This window comes from Amphiprion ocellaris, chromosome 13, assembly GCF_022539595.1.
Source record: "Amphiprion ocellaris isolate individual 3 ecotype Okinawa chromosome 13, ASM2253959v1, whole genome shotgun sequence".
Taxonomy (NCBI): Eukaryota; Metazoa; Chordata; class Actinopteri; family Pomacentridae; genus Amphiprion; species Amphiprion ocellaris.
The window spans coordinates 22242077-22266793 of record NC_072778.1 but is presented as its reverse complement, the minus strand read 5'-3'; the positions used below and the strand labels follow the sequence as shown (position 1 = coordinate 22266793).

The following is a 24717-nucleotide window of genomic DNA, read 5'->3' as shown; positions in this document are numbered from 1 at the left end:
TTGCACTCCACATCAACATAGTCCAGGATACTTTGAAACAGGCTTTTACGTTGCGTGTATCACATAAGACACCCAGCTGTGAATTTTTCATTTGTAGATACAATACCATAGCAAGGCTTCTAACAAAATGTTTATATTGCAGCCAAAACAGCCCTCAGAAAATTAGGACATGCACGTACTGCCTGTCTTTACACATTTATACATGACACTCACGAGGTAGACTGTGTTCTGGTCATACAATCTAAAAAGTTGTCTTAGCACTGTTAAAACTTCCAGAGACAACTCTTCGTTGTAAGAGGCCAGCCAGCTGAGGCTAAATGATATGATTGTGAAAAAAAAAGACAAAAAAAAAAAAAAAAACAAGTTGCTGCCTCCTTCTGTTGCTCCAGTTGTGGTGAGAACCATTCATGATTTATCAGAGGTCCTACCTGTTATTCTGAGTGCTAAACTTATGTGTGACATTCCTGCAATTTACTGTTATATATGATCGAGTCTGAACATTCCAGTTATGTTGTAATTTGATTACATACCAATTTTTACAACAAACGTTGAAAACAATGTCATGGGCAAATGTGCATTATGACTAAATCTCAGAGGATTATCTGCTTTGTGTTATTCTAATAAAGATACTGCAAAGAAATCCCAGATTTCAACTGTGATCCCCTAATTGCAGAATAAATTGTGATATGTACACACCCTCAATATAAAAAGTGAACTATAACTTCAGTTTATTTTGTAAATACTTTAAAAAATTAAATCAATACAAATTTTGTGTCAACATCAAGGCATATGTAAGTCATTCCATGTACTCTCATCTGTTTCCAGTGCAGCCCAAGATGTCAATAAACCTGATGTCAAAATGAGAAGGAGGGGGCAACCATGTTGACTAACAGATGTCTTACACACACGTATGTGATATACATGGTCTCTTATGCTTTGATTCAGCTGAGACAACTGGCATATAAGCGCTATCTCTGGACACCAGCCAGTGCTAAACATACTTGTTCCCTTTTCTGCTCCTCCTTCTTCATTTTGGCAAGCGCTGGCCTTTATTCACATGAAGAGGAGGAGAGATAGTCACGTGCTTTGGCTGGAGTAGGTAGCTGGGACATACCCCCTCCACAATGCTGCACAGACAAGGGATTCCAGCATAGGCCATCTGTGAGGGATGAAGAAACATAGAGGTGGCAGCTTCTCTCAACAGGAGCAGTTCCCACAGCCCTTCACACTGTTGAGGATCTCCTCCTGCAGTTTCTTCCTCTCCTCCTCCTTCTGGGAGAGCCGCTCAGCCGGCGGCTGGGGTGAATTGTTGCTGTTGTTCAGGATTTTGCTGTTTTGAGCGTTCCACAGGTCTGCATACAAGCTGTCCGGGGTGCTGAGGAGGGCGTGGTGAGTACCACGCTCTGCCACTTTACCCTGGCAAATTAGGGAAAAAAAAACAAAAGGGCTCCACATGAAGTCAAACTGAAGGGGCCATGAACACGGTCCTATAGTTAGCGTCTCTTCATGACCACACAACTCTAACCACACTCTGCGGAGAGTCAGCTCACCCCTAGAATCCATGCCGCCTCCCCAACAACTGTTGCATTCCTCTCACAAAAACAAGGACTCACAGAAACGCATGCACATCCACACACGACAAACACACACCCCTCCCACACAGTCAAACACAAATCAAGGCACCCCTTCCCCCACCTCCCATGAGCATGCAGAGGTGTTGGCAACATCTTTAGTGCACCAAAGATGAGCATGTGACTGCTTCCGCTCGTTATTTTAATGAGCACCCCAGGCAGTCCTCTGCTGGTGACACCAGCAAACGCCATGGCGACATCACACGCAAACATGCCTCCTCGCCACGACCCTCTGATTCCTGCCATCTGACTGTGGAAACATGGAACGAGACATGCTCAACTCGCCGCAGTTCAAAGAGACCTCTTCTCATTTTATCCTATCTGACTGGAGCACTGGTGGAAAATATCATGTCGCCTGTGTTACATTTCATATTAACTCTTAAGTTCCAGACAATTGCTGACTTCACTTAATCTCTTTTGGAGTTTACAGCATCTCAAAGCCCAATCGTACTGCAGTATTTTTCTATTCACTTGAATATTTCTGTTCCGCACCACACAATAGCAATGGATAAAAAAAAATCTGTTTTAAACAATCTGTGTCTCCATGGCACCTCCAGCTTAAACAAGTTTGACCAAAAATCACGTAGAAACCCCATTTGAATGGTGATCTCCATTGAAAGGCAGTTTAGTCCTGGATAAGGCCTCATCAGTGTCTGGGAAGCTGGCCCATACATTATTAGTCACTGAGACAAACAAGACATGCCAACTGACCAAAACAGCCAGTTGAGTCTGACTGCTTTAATGAGCCCTTATGGAGAAAATAATACATTCACTTCGACCAACAGTGTCCTGTTGTTGCTGAAGTTAATGAGAAAAGGTAAACAAACTGTGTTTTCATCACATATGCTGAAGAAAGGTAACTGAAAATAAATTAGTGATAAAAACAGAGGCAACTTGCTAAATTCTTGTTGTTGGCGGATACAGTGTGCTGAAGGTTACACACAGTGCAGGTCATCGTCCTTCCCTTCAGTGCAAAATGGTTTAATTGGACTGGCAATTAACACAGTGCATGTGTGTACTCGGGAACTCTCAACTATAATTCAATCAATGGACTCTTCAATCAATATAATTTGCTTGTCAGAAAACTGAAATGACAGCTGAAAATGTTAATCAGACAAGGTATGCGATGAAGAAACAAAAGGTAAGTGGATGAGACCTTACCTCGTTGAGCACTATAATCTCATCTGCGTCTACGATTGTGGAAAGCCTGTGGGCGATGAACACCGATGTCCTGTCCTTCACCATCCCCTTCATTGAACTCAGGATGTTCTGGAAGCACACACAAATAACAATATCACTCTTTTGAGCTTTACACAAGTATTCCCTAATCCGAAGGAAAATAGTTCCCAGTTTGCAATCAATGTTGGTCTGAGAAAATAATAAGAAAAAAAAGTGCATGAATGACAGGATATATATGAAATTTACTCTCTAACTTTGATTTGAAGGAGAAGCAAAGTCAAGACAATGTTGCTCAGCAACATCCACCTTCATATGCTTTTCTTTCCAGTGTTTACTTATGATAATTTAAAAACACTACAGTGATGAGAAGCAACAGAAAATCTCAATTAACAACCACATCTACTGCCCCCCTCTTTTCTACGTGAAGTTCAGAGAGGGCGTGCTGAACTTTCTCATTAAGTGTAACATTTACAAAGACTGTGTGGTTTAAGCTGAGCTGGAGATTAAGTGGGAGAAAACAGTGGCAGGTGGCAAGGGAGAACATGGGGGTGGTGTGTGTGTGTGTGTGTGTGTGTGTGTGTGTGTGTGTGTGTGTGTGTGTGTGTGTGTCACAGCAAGTATGTGACTCAGGAGTGAGCTGAATTATTGTGTACCTACAGCAGGTGACTGAGTGGGTGTTTGTTCTGTTAAATGTGTATGCAGACACGATGCAGTGTCAAGCTGTACGTGCAGCAGAGAACCAGTATTTGTGGGTTTATCATGTGCAGATGCCAGTGTCAGTCAGGCCAACCTCTTCGGTGATCGAGTCCAGGGAGGACGTTGCTTCGTCATACAGGAGGATGGGTGGATTCTTCAGTATTGCACGGGCAATGGCGACACGTTGCTTCTCACCTCCTGAAACAAAACAAAAAATGTTATAGACAGCAGGCTAAAGTCAAAAGGTTGGAAATATGTGAAGTTACAGCAGGTTTCTACCAAGCTCGTTCTCATCAAAAAAATTACCTCAAATAGAGGCCCAACACTCAGACAATGCTAGTGATACAGGCTTCAGTCTGGTAAAACAGACTTCATTTAATTGTGAAGAAAAATCTGCAGGACTCAGATTTCTCCCACCGTGTCTGACTCGGCCTTTATTACATATGAGCTGTGTGTGGCCTCTTGAAAGCAAGCGGCGTTCCGCGAGTGTAAACATTGCTGGCAGTGGAAAACAGCAATGAAGGAAGTTAGGAGCTTCGGAGCCCAGTCTGCCCCCTTCCTGATCCCCCCTCCTCTCACAAACTCACTGGCAGCTGTCATGTACAGAACCAGTGAAATTAATGAGAAGTTAGTCATGTCTTTATTTTATCCGTTCTCTCACTCACTCAGTCACTCCACATAAAGAAATCTGTGCTGCCAGTAATTGCGTCTTGAATGTTGAGTGAAACTGCTGACACACTGTGTGTTTACGTGGGCTCAATGAGTTGCAGAGTGATGTTACGAGCCTAATACTATGCAGTCTTGTGTAGATCAAATGAGTGTGACTTTAACTGTGAGGGATGATGCCATTAAACAAGCTTGTATATTAAATTGAAGAAAATGATAAAATAATAGTGCGGCAGCTAGAGATTAATCACAGTTTTGAAACTATTTCAAATGCCATGTTTATTCAGAAAATGTAATGTAATTTAGAGCTGTGCAAACGAAAATCTTCCAGGGCAGCTTCTTGCAGCCTCTCAGTATTTTAAGCAGATGTTTCAGTCACAGTTGTTTCTCACAGCATACAATACTGAAACTCCATCTCCCAGTATACCCGAGAAAGTATTTAAACACTAAAGATATATACCTTTCATGAGATTAGATAATAAAATCTTAACGCAAATTACATTTATTTTCAAGAAACAAAACAAACTCACTTTTCAGCCAGAACACACAATTTACATTTGGTATCTCTATCCTGTTTCAAGACCATTTTGAGTGAATGTTTAACATCAGTTATGTTTCATAAAGGTGAAGTTGATCACGTTAACAATGGAGATGGTCATTACTTATCTGAAGTTGCACAAATACTTTTTTTTGCTGCCATTTAGATGAAATCTTCATGTTTAATCAAGTGGAATTTTGGTATATTTACTTTAGTAGAATTGATTTATTTCAACAGAAAGGTTTGGACATGTGTTGACAGTTTAAACATACAATTACGGTCGACTGTTGGTCCAGTGCAGAGGAAATTTAACATGCTGTGTGGAAAACTGCCTTAAAAAGAAGACATGATGAACGTTTTTGAGATATGCCGTGTGGAAGATTTAGGCTCTTACACATCATTTTATATTTCCTAGTACCACTGTAGAAATGGCCAAACAGTCAACATCTGCTTTCAGGTGTTTAGCTGTATAAAACTGACATAATCAAAATTTTTTAAATATTATGCTCAATATGTCATGGCGACATGGTAGTGCAGTGAGTAGTGTAGTAGTGTAGTGTTCTCCAGTTGCTCGGTTACCTCCCACAGCCCAAAGACATGCATAGTGGGTTAATTGGAGATTCTAAACCGGCTATGAACTTGCAGGTTTGTCTTTCCTTCTATATTAGCCGTGTAATGGAGTGGCTACCTGACCAGGATGTACCCAACGCCAGCTGGGTTAGCCTCCAGCACCCACAGCCCTCTACAGGATAAAGCGGGTATAGCTCTGCTTTCAAAATTACTGAGGGAGTCGTTGAAAAAGGTGACTAATGCAATTTAGTTGGGTGAGCTTTAAGTTCACCAAATTTTTTGCAATGTATTAGACTAGAAAAACAAATCAATCTACAACTATCTTTGGAGGATTGTCTAAAGAAAACATGCCTAATTATTCACTTGTTGTGGCTTCTAAGGGCGTGTGTCTGTATAGCGTTATATTTGCCAACAGGAAAGCGCTGGCAGTGCGAAGGAAAGCGCTTCATCAAAAAAAAAAAACGCTCCCACGCTGCATGTGGGTTTTGTTTCTATGACAACAATATCCTGACAATATATCACCATTCTAACCGCCGCTATACGATAGACTAGCATTGCCTCTTGTGAAAATTTTTGTCTGACAAATAACACAACTCAGGATAGACAGGCAAAGCCAGAACAAGCTTCTCCTCCATTTTCCTGGTTACCAGGGAGACAAATCCCGCCCATATGACTCAATGCCAGAAAAGGAGCCACAGCGATGACACCAGCGCAACTGAAAAATTCCAAGATTTTTGACTGCAGGTGCTCAGGGTGGATATACGTACAAAAAAAGGCAAAAAATGGGTGTAGCTTTTTTCTCAAGGTGGCAGCATGCTTGTGCTTAGAAACCAGACTTTCATAGGCATGTTAAACACCAGCTGATTTGATTGTTTAGTGTTACGTGGACAAAAATACAGCTTAAGCACAAAAATGTCAACTTGGTGTCTTCAGATGGCATATTTTACAAAACACTGACAACCTGGGAAAGTAATCAGCAGATTGTAATGAAAAGAATAATCAAAATCCCAGATGACAGCTAGCCTTACATTCCAGAATTATTTAATAACTATATCATTAAATTTCTCTGCTCTTCCTAAATTTCCATGACAAACTGAACTACTAGCAGCTAGTTTTTGAAAGAACAGATGTGTTTTTCCATTTTTTTCAGTTTAGTATACCATCCAGGGAATAAGACAAAAACACACAGCTCTTTCACTGGCTTGGGTAGACAGACCATATTTAAACAGTAGGCGTAACAGCGCAGCAAACCTGACAGCTTGAGGCCTCGCTCCCCAACCTGGGTATCATAGCCATGGGGCATCCTGAGGATAGCATCATGGATGCCTGCAAGACGCGCAACTTGGTACACCTCCTCTGGTGTAGCATTGATGTTCCCGTACTGCAGGTTGTAGAAGATGGTGTTATGGAACAGAACGGCATCCTGACAATGACAGAGATAGAGAAAAAACAATGAGGCTTCAGAGAATGTTTTTTTATTGCAGCAGAGAGAGAAACAGAGGACTGCAGATACGGAGACAACGATAAGGAGAAAGAGAAAGAACGCAAATGAGAAAAATATGTTCACGTACCACCTGTTCAGATCAGCCTCTGAGCTCACTGCAGTAAAAATCTAACTGAATACAGCTTATCTCTAATGCCATTGTTAACTATTAATGTTAATATTAACATTGTTCTATGCTGCCCCCTTGTTGTGCATAATCATCAGTAATAACTACATTACATTTACTACTTAAAGACAAAGGTACACATACATTTCACTTTTGGTGAAGAAGTTCCAGAAAAAAATATCTATGTGGTGATGATAAAAAAATAGATTTTGTGTTTGTTTTTGTATATTTTATTGTGCTAGAGTGTCACAGACCTGAGGTACGACCCCTAAAGCCTTCCTCAGGCTGTCAAGGCTGACGTCTCGGATATTCTGCCCCGCTATGTAGATGTTCCCCCGCTGGGGCTCATAGAAGCGGAACAACAGTCGCACAATGGTGCTCTTCCTGCAGCCACACGTGGAACAAACCATCAGCATCTTTCTGTCTGTGAGCTGGTGTGAGCCACACCCCCACAGTCTACTTATCTGATGACAAGACTCTCTGTACATGTAAATAAGACAACATACCTGGCCTAAGGTTTGATATTCAGTTTACTTCTCTGAAAGGTGACCTACCCTGACCCGCTGCCACCAACAACAGCCACCTTCTTCCCAGCAGGCACTTCAAAGGACACTCCGTTTAAGACTTTCTGGCCCTCCAGGTATTCAAAATAGACGTCCTCGAAGCAGATGGTGGACTCTTGTGGTGCAATGGTTAAAGGTGGGGCGAGATCCCTCTCCTAGAGCAAACCATCAGAGAGCTGAGACAGACAAAATGGGAAAAAAACGAGACAGATACAGAACAGCCACTGGCATAGAAGGCCTGACATGATGCAATGTTACTCCAACACCTTGTAAAGAGGCATAATGCAGGAGCATGAAGCCTACATGTGCTGCATAAAGCAGAGACACTCACAGCAAATTCTGAGAGGTCGTTTCAAAAGACTGCCTGAATCTTCACACCCTGTCCTTCATGGTGACTGGAGGATCAAGAGGCGTGAAAACTTTCAGTACATACTGAGCCTAGCCATAACACAGAGATGAAGCCAAGGTCAGCAGTCCTTATCCTGGGAGTAAAAGCCTGTTCTGCTCTATTTCTATACTACTTAATAGCAACATAATCACCACCAATCCACCTCAGTCAGTTAATACAAATAACTCACAGTCCATTAGTATAAACAAATGATAATTTCACCCCACCCCCCAACATGGACAAAAAGCCAAAATAATTTATTTTTTATTTTGTGGCGCAGTTTCAAGTGAGGGGGAGTTTTAAATTATTTTACATCTACATAATAGACCAATGTATTCCACACACACAAAAAAAGCATTCAGACAGTAATGGCCTGCTGGGCAGTACCTTTCCACATGGAGTCACAATGGAGAGGAATATTACTGATGAGTGAAAAATAACAGGGCAGATACATTTCTCCTACTGTAATTACAGGCTGGAGATGGGAATGGCCTTCATATTGTTAGGCAGCAGGCGCACATTTGCACTTAAGTGCACTCCTCTGATGCAAGATGGGCTGTTGCGTGCAGTTAAAAAAAAGAAAAGATAAAATATCTCGCAAAACCAGTTGGCAGCAAATGCACTGAAAAAATATGAAATCTACATGTTTAAAATCTCAGTTTCAATGTTGAAGTGGAAGAACACTATCTGGTTTAAATGCAACAATTTTCTATAAGTTTTAAAGGTGAATTTATAGATGGACAATAAAACTTTAGTAGTGCAGATAAAGGGCAGAATATCACTTACGTTACCACAAGTGCACCTGTCTTTTCTCACCTCAACAGTTCCCAGTTACTCATTTGTTTCTCTTTCTTTTCACTGCCACTGATCATTATCAAATAGTAATGAATTTTAAAATGTATTGAAATTAATTAAGATAAAAATCTGTAATTGTTGGGAAACAAGGAGTAGTTAAAAGAAAGGAAAGCAGCCTTTTTCACACTATATAATCAGTTGAAACTATGGATGTATCAATTACATTGGCCACTGGTTTCAAGTGTTTAATTACTAAACACTAAATAATTCAATAAAAAGTAGTCAGTCAAGCTCTGCTATAATTTGTCACAATGTCAACATACGAGTGACACCACTGTAGCAAGAAATGGCATGTACTACAAGTGGCAACAGATGAGGAAGCACCTGAGTCACATCAAGCACATAATTACTGTGTTTGAGTACAACACATAATTTTTACAGTACATGTGAATGTTAGCTATGTGGTGCAGCCACATATGAATAACTCAGTACTGTGTTAAAATCTTTCACCAATCATTCAATTATACAGAAAATGTCCAACTGAGGGCTTCAAGTTTATGGACATACTGTGACTTTAAATATTTGGATTTAACTCTATGTTCACTTTCATTGTAAAGTGAGCTCATCTCTTCTGTTCTGAAAAGCATTTTGTTTTCTACTGCTACAATGTGGACGACTGTATGGAAGGCTGACAAGTTACCTTGATCTTGGTGTCGATGCTGAGCAGGGTGAAGAGGGTGTGCATGTCTATTAGAGCCTGCCTGGTCTCTCTGTATACTGTGCCCAGAAAGTTGAGAGGGAGGGAGAGCTGGAAGAGCAAGCCATTCACCATCACCAGGTCTCCAACGGTCATCGTACCTACAACGGCAGCAGAACAACTTAGAGCAATGTGCAGAATCTAGTCCTATTGTATCATGCATGTGTCTTTGGATGCAAGATCTGAAAGAAAAATAACTCAAACCCTTTTTGCTTTCAAGTTGTGAAAGCAGAAAAACCATCTCAACCCCCTGTGATTTCATTTCTGCATCAAAGCTATTTTAGTTCCTATTCATGCCAATTTTTCATACTTGCTGTGCTTTGTTCTCATTTAGGTTTTATTATCAAGCTCAGTCAGGGTTTTACTTGTCAGTTTCATCTGTCCATTTGATTTTTGTTTTCAGGTGTGTTTTTCATGCTTTCTTTTTTCCAAGTCCTATTTCTCCCCACTGTGCTGTTGCCACAAATCGTGGGCACAAAGAGGTAAATTCAGGTCAAGATAAGTATTTCCACCTTTACAAATGCATGCTTTTAAATTTTGTCATGATTTGTGTCTTGAACGGAGGATTTTTCAGTAATTGGAACCTCACCTCCCCCAACCTTAACTCATATTTACTCCACACTCACTCACCTGCCGTAATGCCCTTGCTGGCCAGTAACATGATGCCAGTGAGGCCAACACTGAAGATGGCACTCTGGCCAAAGTTGAGCATGGCAAGCGTGGACGTGGTTTTTAAAGAGGATGCTTCATAGATCTTCAGGAATCCATCATACCTCTGAGCTTCGTACTTCTCGTTGTTAAAGTACTGCAAGAGACATGAGGAAAGTGGACAGAGTGGAGAGAAGGGAGTACAGGCCATAGAGACAAGGAAAAAGCATGAATCGAGAGAGAAAGAGGGAAAGACACAAATATGGCTGAGGTTAAAGGTTAAGGAAGCATGGAGAGCAGTGTCAGGCAGATAGACACTTTAGCACAGGCTGTCTCAAGACTGCATTTGTTCTGAGTGACCGCTCTGGGCATAGTCTATGTCTCAGTTGACTTCTAAAGCACTTTTTCATGTCTCTGAATCTTCATCTGCTCCCAACAGATTTCAGGACGTGGAGGGTGATAGAACAAAATCCTGAAGCCTGTTTTGCTGAGCAGGCTGTAGATCCAACATTTTGGCAGAGCACAGCAATTGTGGCAAAACAACTGTTACAAATATTAGGGAATTATAACTGGAAGGAAAGCCTAAACATTGCTTGCAAATTAAAGAAGAATTGCTGCAGAATGTTCATCACGAGTACTGTCGTCACCCTCTGTATTTACATCTCCAGCTGCTTACACAGACACCTACATTACCAACAGAGCTCAGATAGCTCTCTTAAGTGTTACGTCACAAAAGCAGCACTAATTCTGATTAAGACATAGAGCTATCATTTAGACAAAAGAAAGCCTCATGAATCAGCCACAAGCACATTTTTTAAATTCAGCACATAAAACAACAGCATTATCATAACAACAATTCTCCTCAACTCTGCTGCCAATTACTTAATATTGTTGCTGTGCTGCTGTTTGTTTAGTTTGCATTATTGTTTTTCTGCTCTGGTTAAGTGGGCGATTTGCTTCTCTAGCTAACGGCAGTGATGCTGTGTGGCTACCGACTTGCCACTGATTTGCATACAAGGAAATGCAGCGAATCAGAAAGAGAGAGAGAGAGGGAGAGAGAGACAAGAAAGTAGCACATGGAGGACAAACCGAAGAAATGCAAGGCACCGTGTTCAGGTTCTCATCCAGTCCTTTATGAAAGTGGAACGGATTTCTGAGTGGGCGGAGATCTAATTGCATATGCACACTCACAGCTCAGAGTGATGCTAAATCCGGCCGCATTGACACAGATGACACAAAATAACACAGAACAAAACGTTAAGGGAAACAGGACGCAAAATAATACCGCAAAGAAAATAACATGGCAACCAAAATATATCTGGAACGTCCAACAAAGCACTCGAAACTTGATTGTGAATATATTTGAATTTCTTCTGTGTACAATGAGGTTACCTAGAAAGAGCCTTAAAACCACAACACTAACACTAACAAAAACATAAAGTAATGTTTCAACACCACATCACGCCAGTCAGGTGTCTGCGAGACCTATCCATAAACCACCCTGGGCCTCAGCTGGCATTTTTATTCAAAATAAATCCTTCGATGGCAGACACTTCTCAAACCAAAACTATAATTGAGACATGATTTGGATCACTGACTAAACCAAGAAAATAGTCCTGAGTGTCTGGTGATAAATGTTTCATTGTTTGTAGCAAATGGAATGACATTTACAAATATGAATGGACAATTTTACACTGACTGAAGAAGAGCATCGCAGACAATGAGAAACAAAGACATACCAGAATGTAAAAACCTGGGAAATTGTGTTTTCAATGCTGCAAAACTGTTACAACTGAAAAAATGAGTCAATTAATTGATCAACAGAAATTGAACCAACTATTTTGTTCTTCATTTTTCAAACAAAAATCCCATTTCCATCTTCTCAGGTGTGATAAGTTTGCTGCTTGGTTGTCTTATGTGAGATCAACCCATCAATCTGGGCTAAAGGAATGTTTGAGGAATGTTTTCCATGATTTTCTGACATTTTGCAGATCACCAAATCAGTTAAAATAAAAATCACTGTTGGTTACAGCCCTAGATCAATAGGCAAAAAATTACACGGAAAAGTACTGTTACATGATCTCACATGAGATCTCTGACATTATTTACTCAAGCATCACTTGATAAAAATGTTCACCCCAGTCAAAGTTATTAGTATTTACTAGAACATATTTTCCTTAAATGTTTACCGTCCTACATTCTCTCTTTATGAAAATAAAATTTATATCAATTGCAACTGCGAGAAACTGTGATCCACAATGTCTTGTTGAACATTTCATGACAATACAATTAAAACTGAGAGACATCAACCAGTATTATTGAATTGCTGGTCAGCCTTCACTGACGATTTTGGGGACAACAATTTGTCTGTATTAGTTCACTACATACATTGTAAAGAAAACAGCAGGAAAGTATGTTCTCAGTTATTGTAGTGGCAGCGTAGTTCAGCCTTCATTACAAAAGAATCATATAGTACAGAAATACTTGAAATCTTACTAGATGCTGAATCACTTCATAACAAAAAGGTTACACAACCTTTCTCTCAACCAAGGTCTATGGGCTTACAGTAATTGCTGTATAAAAATTTGGGGAAATATGAACAATAAATTTCACTGCTCTCATTTGAAATGATTTTATATTTTCATATGGTAAGAGAAGAGACAGAGAGTAAATAGCAAATTCTGACGGTGGCAGTCATCCCAGTGAAATACAATCATCACAGACAAGTAAATATTTGTTCACATCAATGTGGATGGCCTAAGTGAACAGACGAAAAACCTCAAAAGGCAGAGATAAAAGGGAAGGATTGATGCAGGGGGCAGGGTGGGATTGAGGAGGAATTGAAAAAAGGGTAAACTGTAGGTGTGTAGCTGCGTGGGTGGTTTGGAACTCACCTTAACAGTCTCATAGTTTAGCAACGAGTCAATTGCTGCATTGCCTGCTTCACTGTCTGCTTTGTTCATTTCTATTCGAAAACGAGTCCTGTGTGCAGAGACACAAAAACATAAGCACTTATTTCAACTAGTGGGTGAGTGACTTTACTGGCAGCACAGTGATAACAAATCTTAATCACAGACAGACAGAAAAAGTAGAAAACTCATACTCTTACCTCCACTGTGTGACAAGAATCGTGAAAAGGGTATATGCTGATAAGGTACCCAAGGCCACTGCTGCAAACTGTCCACCACACTTGTAATACTGCAGAAGAGAGAAAAGCACAGTCAGAACAAAGCATCTTTTACATGCAATAACCCAACATGAGATATGAGATAAAAAGTCAAGCGACCACATCAGGCCATAAATATCGAATGCTAGCATTGCACAGTATTTGGAGAAGATAGTGTTTTTGATGATACCACTACGAACACGAGTGTTACAAATGGACGGAAAACTAGAAGTAGTAATAGTGATAATGATTTAGCTATTTGGGCAATGGAGTCTGGCCTCATTACATCTAACATTACAGTCCAGAGTCAAGTGGTGGCACAAAGCTATAGATGAGTCATTCCTTCAGTGGTGGCAGAGGAGGAGTGCATCTCTTTAGGGCATTCTAGACAGGAGGACTTTAAGTGGCTATAAAGCTTTGGGACTCATCGTTGCAACTAATGGGCCCTGTGTTTGAAGTAAAAGTTCACAAGGATTCTTATTTCATTTAGAAAGTAAATGAGACAATATCTGACTAAATCAATTTCCACACAGTTTGCTGTGAAGAGTGTCAAGGAGACGGAAGGTCCTGAGCTAACTAAAAGACTGAAACTGCAACAAGTAAGAAAAGCAAAAAATTGTATGCCATGTGTCTGGTACTATGCTACCAGACACATGGCTATGCTTGTGATCAGCATCAATTTTGTTTTGATTTAACTTACCAAAATGGCACTGACAAGGCCCATCTCAAAGACTGTGGGTCCTAGATTGAAGACGAGAGCACTGAGGACGAAGGAGATGCCCCGAGTGCCTCGGTCGATGGCCTTGGACAGTGCCCCAGTCTGGCGACTGAGATGGAAACCCAGATCCAGATTGTGCAGGTGGAGAAAGACGTTCTTGGCGATGCGTCGGATGGAGCTCTGTGCTACCTTGCCGAACACGGTGTTCCTCAGCTCGTTGAAGAAAGCTGCACAAGCCCGTGAGACACCATCTGGGATAGTGGGGGAGACAGACAGTTTAGAACACCTTCTGTGAACAGCAAAGGCAATTAAGTGAGAATCTATCATCATTCTTAACAAAGTAGACCGCTAAGAAGCAACAAAACAGGAATCTGATCCTTACTTTTCCTGTCTTAGTAGATGTAATAGCATACTGAGGCAGTTGAAACTTTTCAGGGTCATTGGCTGCTCTGAAGGCTTGTAAGTTTGAGCTTCCAGGACCGGTCAACTTATTGTCTTTAGTTACAAAGAACAAACTCAATAAGATCGCTGATCTGTCTAGTACAACTGTGGGTCAACAAAACAGTATAAAACTGCTTTGTGAGTCTTGAGTGGTGGGGAAAGAGCAGGCAATCCTCAGGGATATACCACATCCTCTTTATGGTGAATACAAATTGTTACCATCAGGATGGAGGTACAGAGCACTACCAGCGCAGCCTTCCTTTGTTCAAAGATCATTTATCGCTTTAGCTCTTTGTTCTGTTGAACACATTTGGATGAGGGAGGTGGTTGTCACTTGCATTTCGTGATGTTATTGCAAGGCACTTTGTTGTTAAATGTCTGTCTCTGATTGTAATGTAGTTTCTGTAGTGGCTGAATTTATGTGACAGTTGCCACTAACAAAGAGAATTTCCCAGGGGATAACAAATGAAGCTAAATTTCACATCATCTCTGGCCTGCAAGCTCTGCACTGCTACTGCATCAGCCTCCCCTCTGTAATTACAGAGCAGGATGCTGTCTGAAGCCTCACTACTATGGCGGGCCAGCACACTGCAGACTGAAGGAAGGGAGGGCATATCTGAGTGTACACAATAGTGCTGAGTGTGTGTGACGGGGGAGTGAGCCACATGTGTGAGCAGAATACTAGAAGAGGCAAAGGAGGTTTAAATAAGACTGAACAATGTGAGTATGAGTTGTCAATAAGCAGACTTTCACTTTCACCACTGTCATGGTCTAGCCTTCCTCATGGGAGTTAATGCAATACCTCTTAAAAAGGTATTTTAAGAGGTTTTTATGAAACATATTTGATATGCAGCAAAACTAAAGGAGTTCAGTCCAACAAAATCACCAATTTAAGACAAAAACCATGATCTCTCACACTGCTCATAATTTTTTACAAGCAGATGGCTAGCATGTCACAAATTGGTATTAGACTGCGTTTGAATGACACATGGTCTTCCTGTGGTGATTTCACTGAGTTGTGCGAATACATAACTTGTCTGCTAAGACCAAATTCAGTGTAATAATCACTGTCTGCTGTCTGCTGGTCTTCATGGGGCTGTAATGTGGCGTTAAATAGGAATGCTCGTCTAATGAACAATGTGTCCACATCTGACAAGGTAGGATGAGCACTGTGCAACCTTTTCAGCCAAATTACACCAGTCACTGCAGGTTTCAACTAGTGGACCTGGGTGCCACAAAAATGGGGAACAAAAACACAATTCTTTTCTTCATGAGCATTCCCTATTCCCTCTTTTTCTTGTCATCCTCGCTCACTCTGTCTGGAGTCTTGGTCATGTGCTCCAATTACCAAACATGTAGCATTAGTGTGCAAAATCTAAGTGGCTCATTAAAATGAATAGTTACAAGGCTAAGTGTATGTTGCATCCATGCTGTTTTCAGTCAAAGCCAGAGTGACTTGCAGTGGGTGTCAGGTTCACAATATTTATTCATTTGATAGTGCCTTTCATCAGCAGCTCAGAGAAAAACTACTCTAATCAGGAAGAAACTTCACATTCACATCTCACCCTTAACCCCTTTTGTACTCACAGACCCATTTGGACAAAAAGGAGAAAAAAGGGAGGTGCTCTCAAGGAATGAAGTGAAAGAAACATCCCTGGCCTCTGCACAACACACAAAAAAAATACCCAGACACTTTCAAAAGGACATTAGCAATTTGTTCTCCACTGCTTTAGAAATGTATCCACCTGTTTGCCTAAGGGGCACACAGGTATCATACTGAAAAGTCATCAGTACTCACGAGAGTGTTGAGCAGATTAAAAGAAGCGAACTCAGGCACAGAAAGAAGCTCATAATGTAAATAATGTGAGTCAGAAGCGGAGGTTGCAGAGCGGCATTGATATGAATGTGGTGGGAAAGGTCAGCCTGTAGATAATAGGCAGTCCCACAGTCCCCTCTGATGAGCATGGCACTTGCCAGTGCAGTAAAAGTCTGGGACTTACAGCCAATCAGCACGGCCGTTGCCATGGTAGCCACAGTGCTTGGCGCGTCATTCAGGTTCAGCATGTGTCCCGACATCTGGTTAAGCTCGTCCACTGCATACTTAAACATGAAGGGCACCATCACATTGGTGATCTGGGAAAGCAGAGAGGGAGGGAGGAAACATTCAGAGGGAAGGACAAAAAAAAGAAAGAGTGGAAACGGTTTCAAATAGCCTATTACTCAGACATATGCTTGTTATAGTTCACTGCCATTTTTCTAGTCCTCTGTGGCACCTCTCCATGTCTCCCCAAGAAAATGAATTTCTACTGTTGTAAGGTAAATCCAACAGTGCCCATTCAGGCGCATTCACGTGCACATAAGTATGGTAAGCTGTGTGAGTGTGTCTGCATGCACATGTGTTCTTCTTGACTGAGTGTGCTGGTGAGAAGGCTGGTGCTTCCTGCTAATGGAATTGAAATGGTTATTAGGACTAATTAAAAGCACAGGGACAGCTGTGTGACTCAGGATGGGCGGTCCACTGCGCATTAGGACAGACAGAGAACACGGCATCACACAGCAAAGCATTTTCATTCGAAACCCATTTCATTTGAACCTCTCAACCCTGAACACAGGGGAGGGTTATTTTTTTGTACCTTCACTTCTTTCGAATTCTGTACGATATGATTTTTGAGCATAAAATCAACCCATGTCAACCCTAGTGTAAAAGAGGTCTAATAATGCACCACTTACACTGCAAAAGCTACATCCTCAAGGTTTTTGCTTTGTACACTTGGGTATTATATTCAGACAACAGAAGTCCTCTGAGTCCCTCAAGGAAAAACAATTTCTTCCACTTTGCTACCAAAACAACAGAACATGACACAAAAATAGCCTGAGCCTTTCATCACAGGGCCACAACATGTCCTCAGTTTTACCACTAACACATGATAAGGTTGAGTGTGCTCTTTTAATCCATTAACGGGCAACACTAGAGATTAAATCAACACTATGTCAATCCGTACCTGGCAATGTCATCCCATAATAGAGATGCTGTGTCAAGTAAAGAAGAAAAGGCTTCCAGCTATAAAGAATTTGCTTAAGCTTATACATACAGACTGGCACACAGACAGAGAGGGCTTCATTTGAGGCCAACAAAAACAAGAGCTTGTATATAATCATTTATTTGAAATGAAAATGTCACTGATAATGTGCCTTGCAGAAGTGTGATGCACTGCAACCACATAATTATTCAGTTGATTTAAAAATGGCATCCAGGCTGCTGGTGGTTTCGGTCAAAACAGTCAAACTGGAGAAATTGAGGTTAACTCCAGCCAAGCAGGAAAATAGAAGGAGAAGATTGGACTGCTTGTGCGTGCTCTCTCCTCCTTAGCACACACTAGAGGGAGCCATGCTGAGTGGCAGCAGGACATGCTTATTTAGGAGCTGTGAATTTGTGATTGTTTTCCAGGGTGTAAATTAGGGACCATCAACAAAGGAAGAGGAGATACATCACACACTGATTAATGCATGCAATTAATCATTTCAAAAGCAGCTACCTGTTTTAAATGCACATTATTTTAAGTTTTGCATGGGTTCTTTATCGAGTGCTTGTGTTGTTTGCGTAAAGGGTGGTCAGAGCAGAAAGTTTATGTGATTAAGTGAGGAAGAACTTAAAGGGGGGGGGTTAAAAATAAACCAATGCTTTCTTGTGATCTGGTGTTGGCTTTTACAAAAACTCCACCACAATGTGTATTAGAAAAGAGTCTAACACTTAGGCAAAACACCATTTTATTCAGTTCTCAAAATCAACTGCTCAAGGTCTCACTGACGGAAGTAGTTCATAAAGCAGTGCCAATGGTTGATCCTGAAAGACTCAACAGCCATTCAGAAACTTTATGCCAAAAATGACAACAAGCTAAGCAGGGCTGCACAGTGGCGTAGTGGTTAGCACTTTCGCCTTGCAGCAAGAAGGTCCCTGGTTCGCGTCCCGGCTTTCCCGGGATCTTTCTGCATGGAGTTTGCATGTTCTCCCTGTGCATGCGTGGGTTTTCTCCGGGTACTCCGGCTTCCTCCCACAGTCCAAAAATATGCTGAGGTTAATTGATTATTCTAAATTGCCCGTAGGTGTGAATGTGAGAGTGCTTGTTTGTCTTTGTATGTAGCCCTGCGACAGACTGGCGACCTGTCTAGGGTGTCCCCTGCCTTCGCCCGAGTCAGCTGGGATAGGCTCCAGCCCCCCCCGCGACCCTAGTGAGGATTAAGCGGTGTATAGATAATGGATGGATGGATGACAACAAGCTAATGAAATGTTCAACCCCGCTGATTTCTCTGGGTACTCTTTTCAATTCTGAGGCAAGAGAAAAGCAAGACATTTTATGAGCAGTGATCAAGAATCCCTCAGATGCAAGCACAGCTGCAGATGTTTTTTTTTTTTAACTGTATCCGTTTTTCTACTGCATTTAGGGAGATGACTGTTTAAACACCATTTTAAAGACATGCTTAAAAATAACCTACAAGTGTCAGTGTGAAACTAGAGGTCAGCTTCATGCTTTATTGTGTGCTGGTCTAACAACGGAATACCTCAAATGTACCATCCGTGAAGGTTTTTTTTTATGGATAATAAAAACAGCAAACAATTAAATACTTGAACGTGATGCCGCAAACTGCACAACTACAAAATGAGGCAAAATCCTTATCATTTCCTTGTTCTCTTCAAGGGTTAATTTTCCATTAAAAATAAATAATGTGGGTTGTGAATACAATGTTGTGTGAGCAGCCAAGTCTTGGCTGTTGGACTGCAGAGCACTTTAAGGGAGGACACATCATATGACCATATTTTTCATATCCGTTATGTCTTCCAACAGCCCTGCCAAACAATGATGATATGCTGTTGACAAAGAATAATAACAGCAGATGTGTTTGCCAAAGGTAAAAGAGCACCATTCTGCTGTGAAACAGGTTTTAAATAAATCAGTATTTTTGCACCTTCGCTAACATGCATTAGGAAACTTCAACTTCAACTTGGTGGTTGCACACAGATATCCTTGCTCTTTACTGACAGGTGCTTCATGAGACAGTATGAACGTAAAAAGATTGTCCATTGACACTAAATAATCTTGTGGGTGTAGCTGATGTGTCAGCTACAACCTTGGATTGTCACTTCTCTTGTTCACTGGATTTCACTCATTCATTGCAGAGGCAAGGCTGCTTTTTCTCTGCAAGTCTCTTTCAGCAGCCACTTACATGATTTATTATTTTTATTTGGGTTTTGGGGGTTGTTTATTCACCACCCTGATGATGCTCAAGCCTGAAACATCTACTAGGGGAAACATGAATAATCACTACTTGCAATTATCAATTTTCTATGATGCATCCTTTTTGAAAACAGGTACAAATTAAAATGAGCAGCAACGTGCAAGAATGACTCTGCATGTTGGTGCTGGGAATAGATGATGAGTGAAGAACTGGAGAGGGTGTAACTAACATTTACCACAAAGCTAAGCTTGATCAAGTTGTATTAGAGAACGTCTGCATTTTAATGCAATCGGGGAGGGCACTAGCTGTTGTTAGAAACTTTTATTTTAGAGTGGAAAACATTACCAAAGAAGAAAGCAGAAGTAAGAATAAACTCAGATCAAAAATGAAACAGTGACTGGAGCATTTCCCTCACTGGTAAGCTGACAAAAATATCTTCAGTTCTGTGGTATGCCTAAGTAAAACTGTTCGGCACCAGCCAAACAGATCTAAATAGCTTTTATTCCAAAACTGAGAAAGCAGAAAATAGGAAAGATGCCATTAAATTTAATAAAAAGGACATTCTCTGTAAACTAACCTTGGCTCCAGCAAGCAGGCCCAGAGAGATAGCAACACGAGCCCGGAGGTCTGGTCTATCCTTAGGCCAAACATATGACAGCATTGCAGACAGGATCTGGGTTGAATTCACCTCCTTTAGCTGTGAATAAGAAACAATAGCAAAGTTCCTTTTCAGAATATAATCCACTGCTTTTAGAAATCGGTCCATCTTGTAAAAAACAGGTCAGATGTGTAAAATAACGATGATTGTAATAGTAACTTTCTAACCTGCCTTATGTTTGTCAGCTTTGACAACTGACAAGCATTTTGCAGTCAATGTGACAATCAAAATAACCTAAAGATGGCTCTCTGGGCAGACACATGGAACATCAAATGTCAATAGGAGTCCCCTGGGAGATCTGGCAGCAGCAACAACAGCAGAGTCTCCAGGTGGACTTGGGGATCCAGTCTGACACTACAACTCCCAGGAGACACCTGGGCTGTCATCCCAGCTGAGGCCTCAGCCTCTGGTGCCAACATGGTGCCAACATGGATGTTTACCCACGCTCCAAAACACATCTGCCACAGGCACTCTCTGCAGGGCAAAGAATATGCAGTAATTCCTCTAATCCACTCAATATGGTGGCACCATGTCACTGCACTGTTGTATGGCAGCACCTCCAAGCAAATTACAGTGAAAATGTGCCCAACACCTGCCTTTAATCAAATACAATCAAGCAATGTGTAACAGTAAGAAGGAAGGATTAGCATTAACATTGTGATGCACAACTGAAGGTTTCTGTACCATGTGTAGAGGAAACTAGCGAATGTAAATAACGTCTTAAGCCTAACAGAGTTTTTTGTTTAGTTTTTTACAAAAATTAAAAGCAAAACTCAGTTTTCCAAGCAAGACTGTTCTACATTGTAGATTAAGGGCTGTTCAGTTTATATAGCAGATAAAACATATAATATATAATTGTTTCACAGTTTTAGCACAACCAATGAGTATTTTTAAAAATATAATAATACAAAAAAGCTGTGCATACACTGATCATGTGACAGCAGAGATTCTCATTAAGCGATTAGTCGGAGTACCTAACACATATGGCCCCAAACTCAATTTTTACAGCAGCAAGTTCTTATGATACCAGCATCTAGTCACCAGACAGTCCTGTCAGTCTAACCAAGTGCACTGAATCCTTACTTTGTTTATGAAAATATATGGGTTAAAATATAATACAAAAATCAATATATTAGCATTAGAAATCTGGCATAGCTCCATTTGCACATGAACATTACACAGTCCCCCTGACCCCAAAGCTGGATAACACTGGACTGATAGGTACAGATATGAGCAAAGACACAATTTGTAGCTTTGGTAACTTTAAAATGACATTTGTCAGTACTTTAGAAATTAATAAACCAAAAAAGCGATCATTGAAAAAGTCAAATAATTAATCAATACTAGCAATATCCTTTGTTTGCAGCTGGACTTCAATTTGTTTGTTTTTTTTACATTTACATGTTCTCTTTATTTGTTATGCATATGCAAGTTTGGTCCTCACACAAAGCAGCATCAAAATGATGCTGACAATGAAATAACAGAAACAAGGGTTAGGGTTTGGGCACTCACCACATTTTTTGGATCTGCATTTAGACCTCCTCCTGCATTTCCGTGCCAACATGTCCGTTTGTCTGTCACCTGCAAATGCTGTGGAAATATAACTCATTGTTATTCTGTGTTTGATTTTGATAAACATACACAGATTTGCAACTATTTCTCAAACAAACTTACTTTTGCTGCCTCCAAAATCTGACGACTGTTTTCGCTCCTGTTTGTGCTCCATGTCGCTGTTCGCAGGTGTGGAAGGGAACATAACTGAAACATATGAGATAGCTCATTTGACTGATGTTTTGAATACATTCATTCACAGAGGTTTAAACATATAGAACACTGAAATGCAATAAGAGGAACAAAAGAGCAAACAAAGCACATACAAAAAATTTAATTTCAATACAAATGAAAAAAGCCCCACTCATTCCCTTCTCTGTGTGTGTTTTTTTCCCAAAATGCTCACAGTTTTAAGTCACCACAGTCAGAGTTCAAGAAGCGCTGGAGATGTACTGAACAAACATATGGACAGTGCTGCAGCATGACTGGTTTGAAAAACTCCCATTAATGTTTAACAAACTGTCTTTTTTCCACTAGAATCCACTTTAAATAGCATGCAATCAATGGAAGTGGTGAAAGTTCAGAAGCTTTCAGAGCTTCTGAAATAACATTCATAAATAATTAAAAAACCCAGGGTTACATATTGCCTTTTGTAAACCGTGTGTAAAATTACTAATTACTAAATTACTAAACTACTAATACACCTACAGGGGCTGTGAGCTTGATAATGCAAGAGATATTGTAGGTGGCTTAAGATTAAAAGTCTGCTGTTGTCATTTTTAATATTGTTTTGTTATAGATGTACATTTGATTTTATTATTTAATGTTGATATTTTATTTCTTATTGCTTGTTGTTGTGCACCGTCCAGCGGAAGCTATTCATATTTTTGTCATGCCATGTATGATGACAATAAAGCCATTCTAATTCAAATTCAAATTCAAATTCTCTAATTCTAAAACTACCTGTGTTATAGCAACAGTTCTATTAAGATTTTAACAAAAATACACATCCTAGTTGATGATGGGAGATGGAAAATGTGGAATATTTATATCAGTGCAAACATTCCTCTTGTCTGTGATGACCACACGCATTATGTGAAAAGAAAAATTTCTGATTAAATTGTAATTATACCAACACCATACAAGTACTTCATGCATGTAAATGTATTAACTTTTTTTGTAATTCTATTTGAGTTAATGAGACATAATTTTGATTCCTAACATAACACAGTAAGTGAGTACTATATCAGTCTGTGCAGCAGAAAGCCCAGCATAGAGTGACATGTTGTGCTGAATGGATCATTGGAATAATATTATCAAGTCTGCAAGTTTTTTACACCCAACAGAGCAGGTCCAGGGCAAAACTCATCATTTCAGATACATTTCACCCTAGAAATAGACTTTTCCAGTGGCTCCATTTAAGCAAACACCAAGGAGAATAGAGTGACAATAACAAAGTCAATATGATTCAGCAGAATTTAGGATTTGTGTGCCCTGTCGGGGAAAAAAACTCCCCCTCAGTTTCTCAGTTCTTGCAATCTGGCAAAAGAGGAGCTTTTTCCCACAGGACCTACAAATCCTTAATTCTGTCTCATCACTGTGACTTCATTACAGCCATTCTAATCTGGTCCCAGTGACTCTAGCCATACAGACTTTAAACTCTCCTAATGTATATTTCTAAGAAGCTGCAACTCAGATTTTCACCCACTCTCACTTGTTAAATTACACTCATATTTGCTATACCTGAATTTGTAGCCCGTTTTGTAGTAAACTTTTCTCATACTTTTATTTTGCCTTGCTTCCTTATATTGTATATTTTATGTAGTGCTATTTTACCTATTAGTTATATGGCCAGTGTTTTTCCACCAGAATAGCCTTTCACCGCCATTGTAGGCAACTGTGCACATGACAAATAAAAATCTTGAATCTTGATATTGGGTATGCCTTGCTATAACTACTACACTGATTTCACTAGCATAAAGGTAATTGTAAAGAACAAAATACACTGACCCACTAAATAACCATGAAGCTGGATCAATACCACACTAAAACACGTTCAGCAAACAACATTTATGATGTACTTTATGGCAGTGACGTTGCCGAGGAGACCACCACAGTTTGAACCAGGTGTACTGTAAAACTGGTGACTGATTTTTGGTTAAAGGCTAATATGTCAACTAATCAATAACACCATGTTACAAGAAGATGACCGTTGCATCTGAAATAACATTAGGTCTCTCGGGTGGGACAAACAGTCTTATCTAACTTGTCAGTCGGCGCTGATAACACGTGACTGGGTCTACTGACAGGCTATATAGTTAGCACACACACTGCTATCGTTAGAAAAACAGTTGGACTTGTGATATGATTCATTTACCTGATATACTAGTAAAACTAAAGCAGTAAGACACACATATTGTAACTGTAACCACGGTGTAGGCATAACGCTAGTATTAATACAGGTAACCGAAACTACTAATTAAGTTACCTACGCCTGATAAGTTAGCCAGCTAGCTAGCTGTTGCCCAACAGAAATTTGGACGGTTAGTTGATAAACAGTACATTTACGTGACAGCGACTTGACTTTTGAACAAACACCGGCTAAATCTTGAAGTTTTCTTCCCTGAAAGTTAGTTATAAACACTTTTCATCTCTGTCCTTGCGTGGGACTGTCACACCAAAAACACAGTGTCCTCTCCCGGGCAGTTGCCTCCTTACTCACCACGTATGTGCTTTGGCGTTTAGGATCGGTCGCGTTTTCAGTGTGATTTTTATTCCAAACGTGATACGAGCTCGTCTGTCTGATGAGAAACCCTAATTTTCGTCTTTGAAAGTGAAAGCCGCATTTTAGAGGTGCCAACATCGGCGCCATGTTGACGAGGAAGGGAGGGGCGGTTGGTGAGCACG

At 40.5% G+C, this 24717-nt stretch overlaps 1 protein-coding gene across 1 annotated transcript; it reads right to left on the bottom strand.

Annotated features, from left to right (window-relative positions):
* Positions 1–711: 711 nt before the first annotated feature.
* Positions 712–24710, bottom strand: abcb7 (ATP-binding cassette, sub-family B (MDR/TAP), member 7). Its single transcript, XM_023266607.3, has 16 exons — positions 24533–24710; positions 21934–22017; positions 21772–21849; positions 20179–20298; positions 16367–16499; positions 13908–14176; positions 13151–13239; positions 12936–13023; positions 10024–10198; positions 9337–9494; positions 7445–7608; positions 7145–7274; positions 6532–6703; positions 3601–3704; positions 2793–2900; positions 712–1416 (listed from the first exon to the last, which is right to left on the bottom strand). Exons 1-16 carry the CDS (start codon positions 24680–24682, stop codon positions 1198–1200), a joined length of 2241 nt encoding a protein of 746 aa, XP_023122375.1. The 5' UTR covers positions 24683–24710; the 3' UTR covers positions 712–1197.
* Positions 24711–24717: the final 7 nt, after the last annotated feature.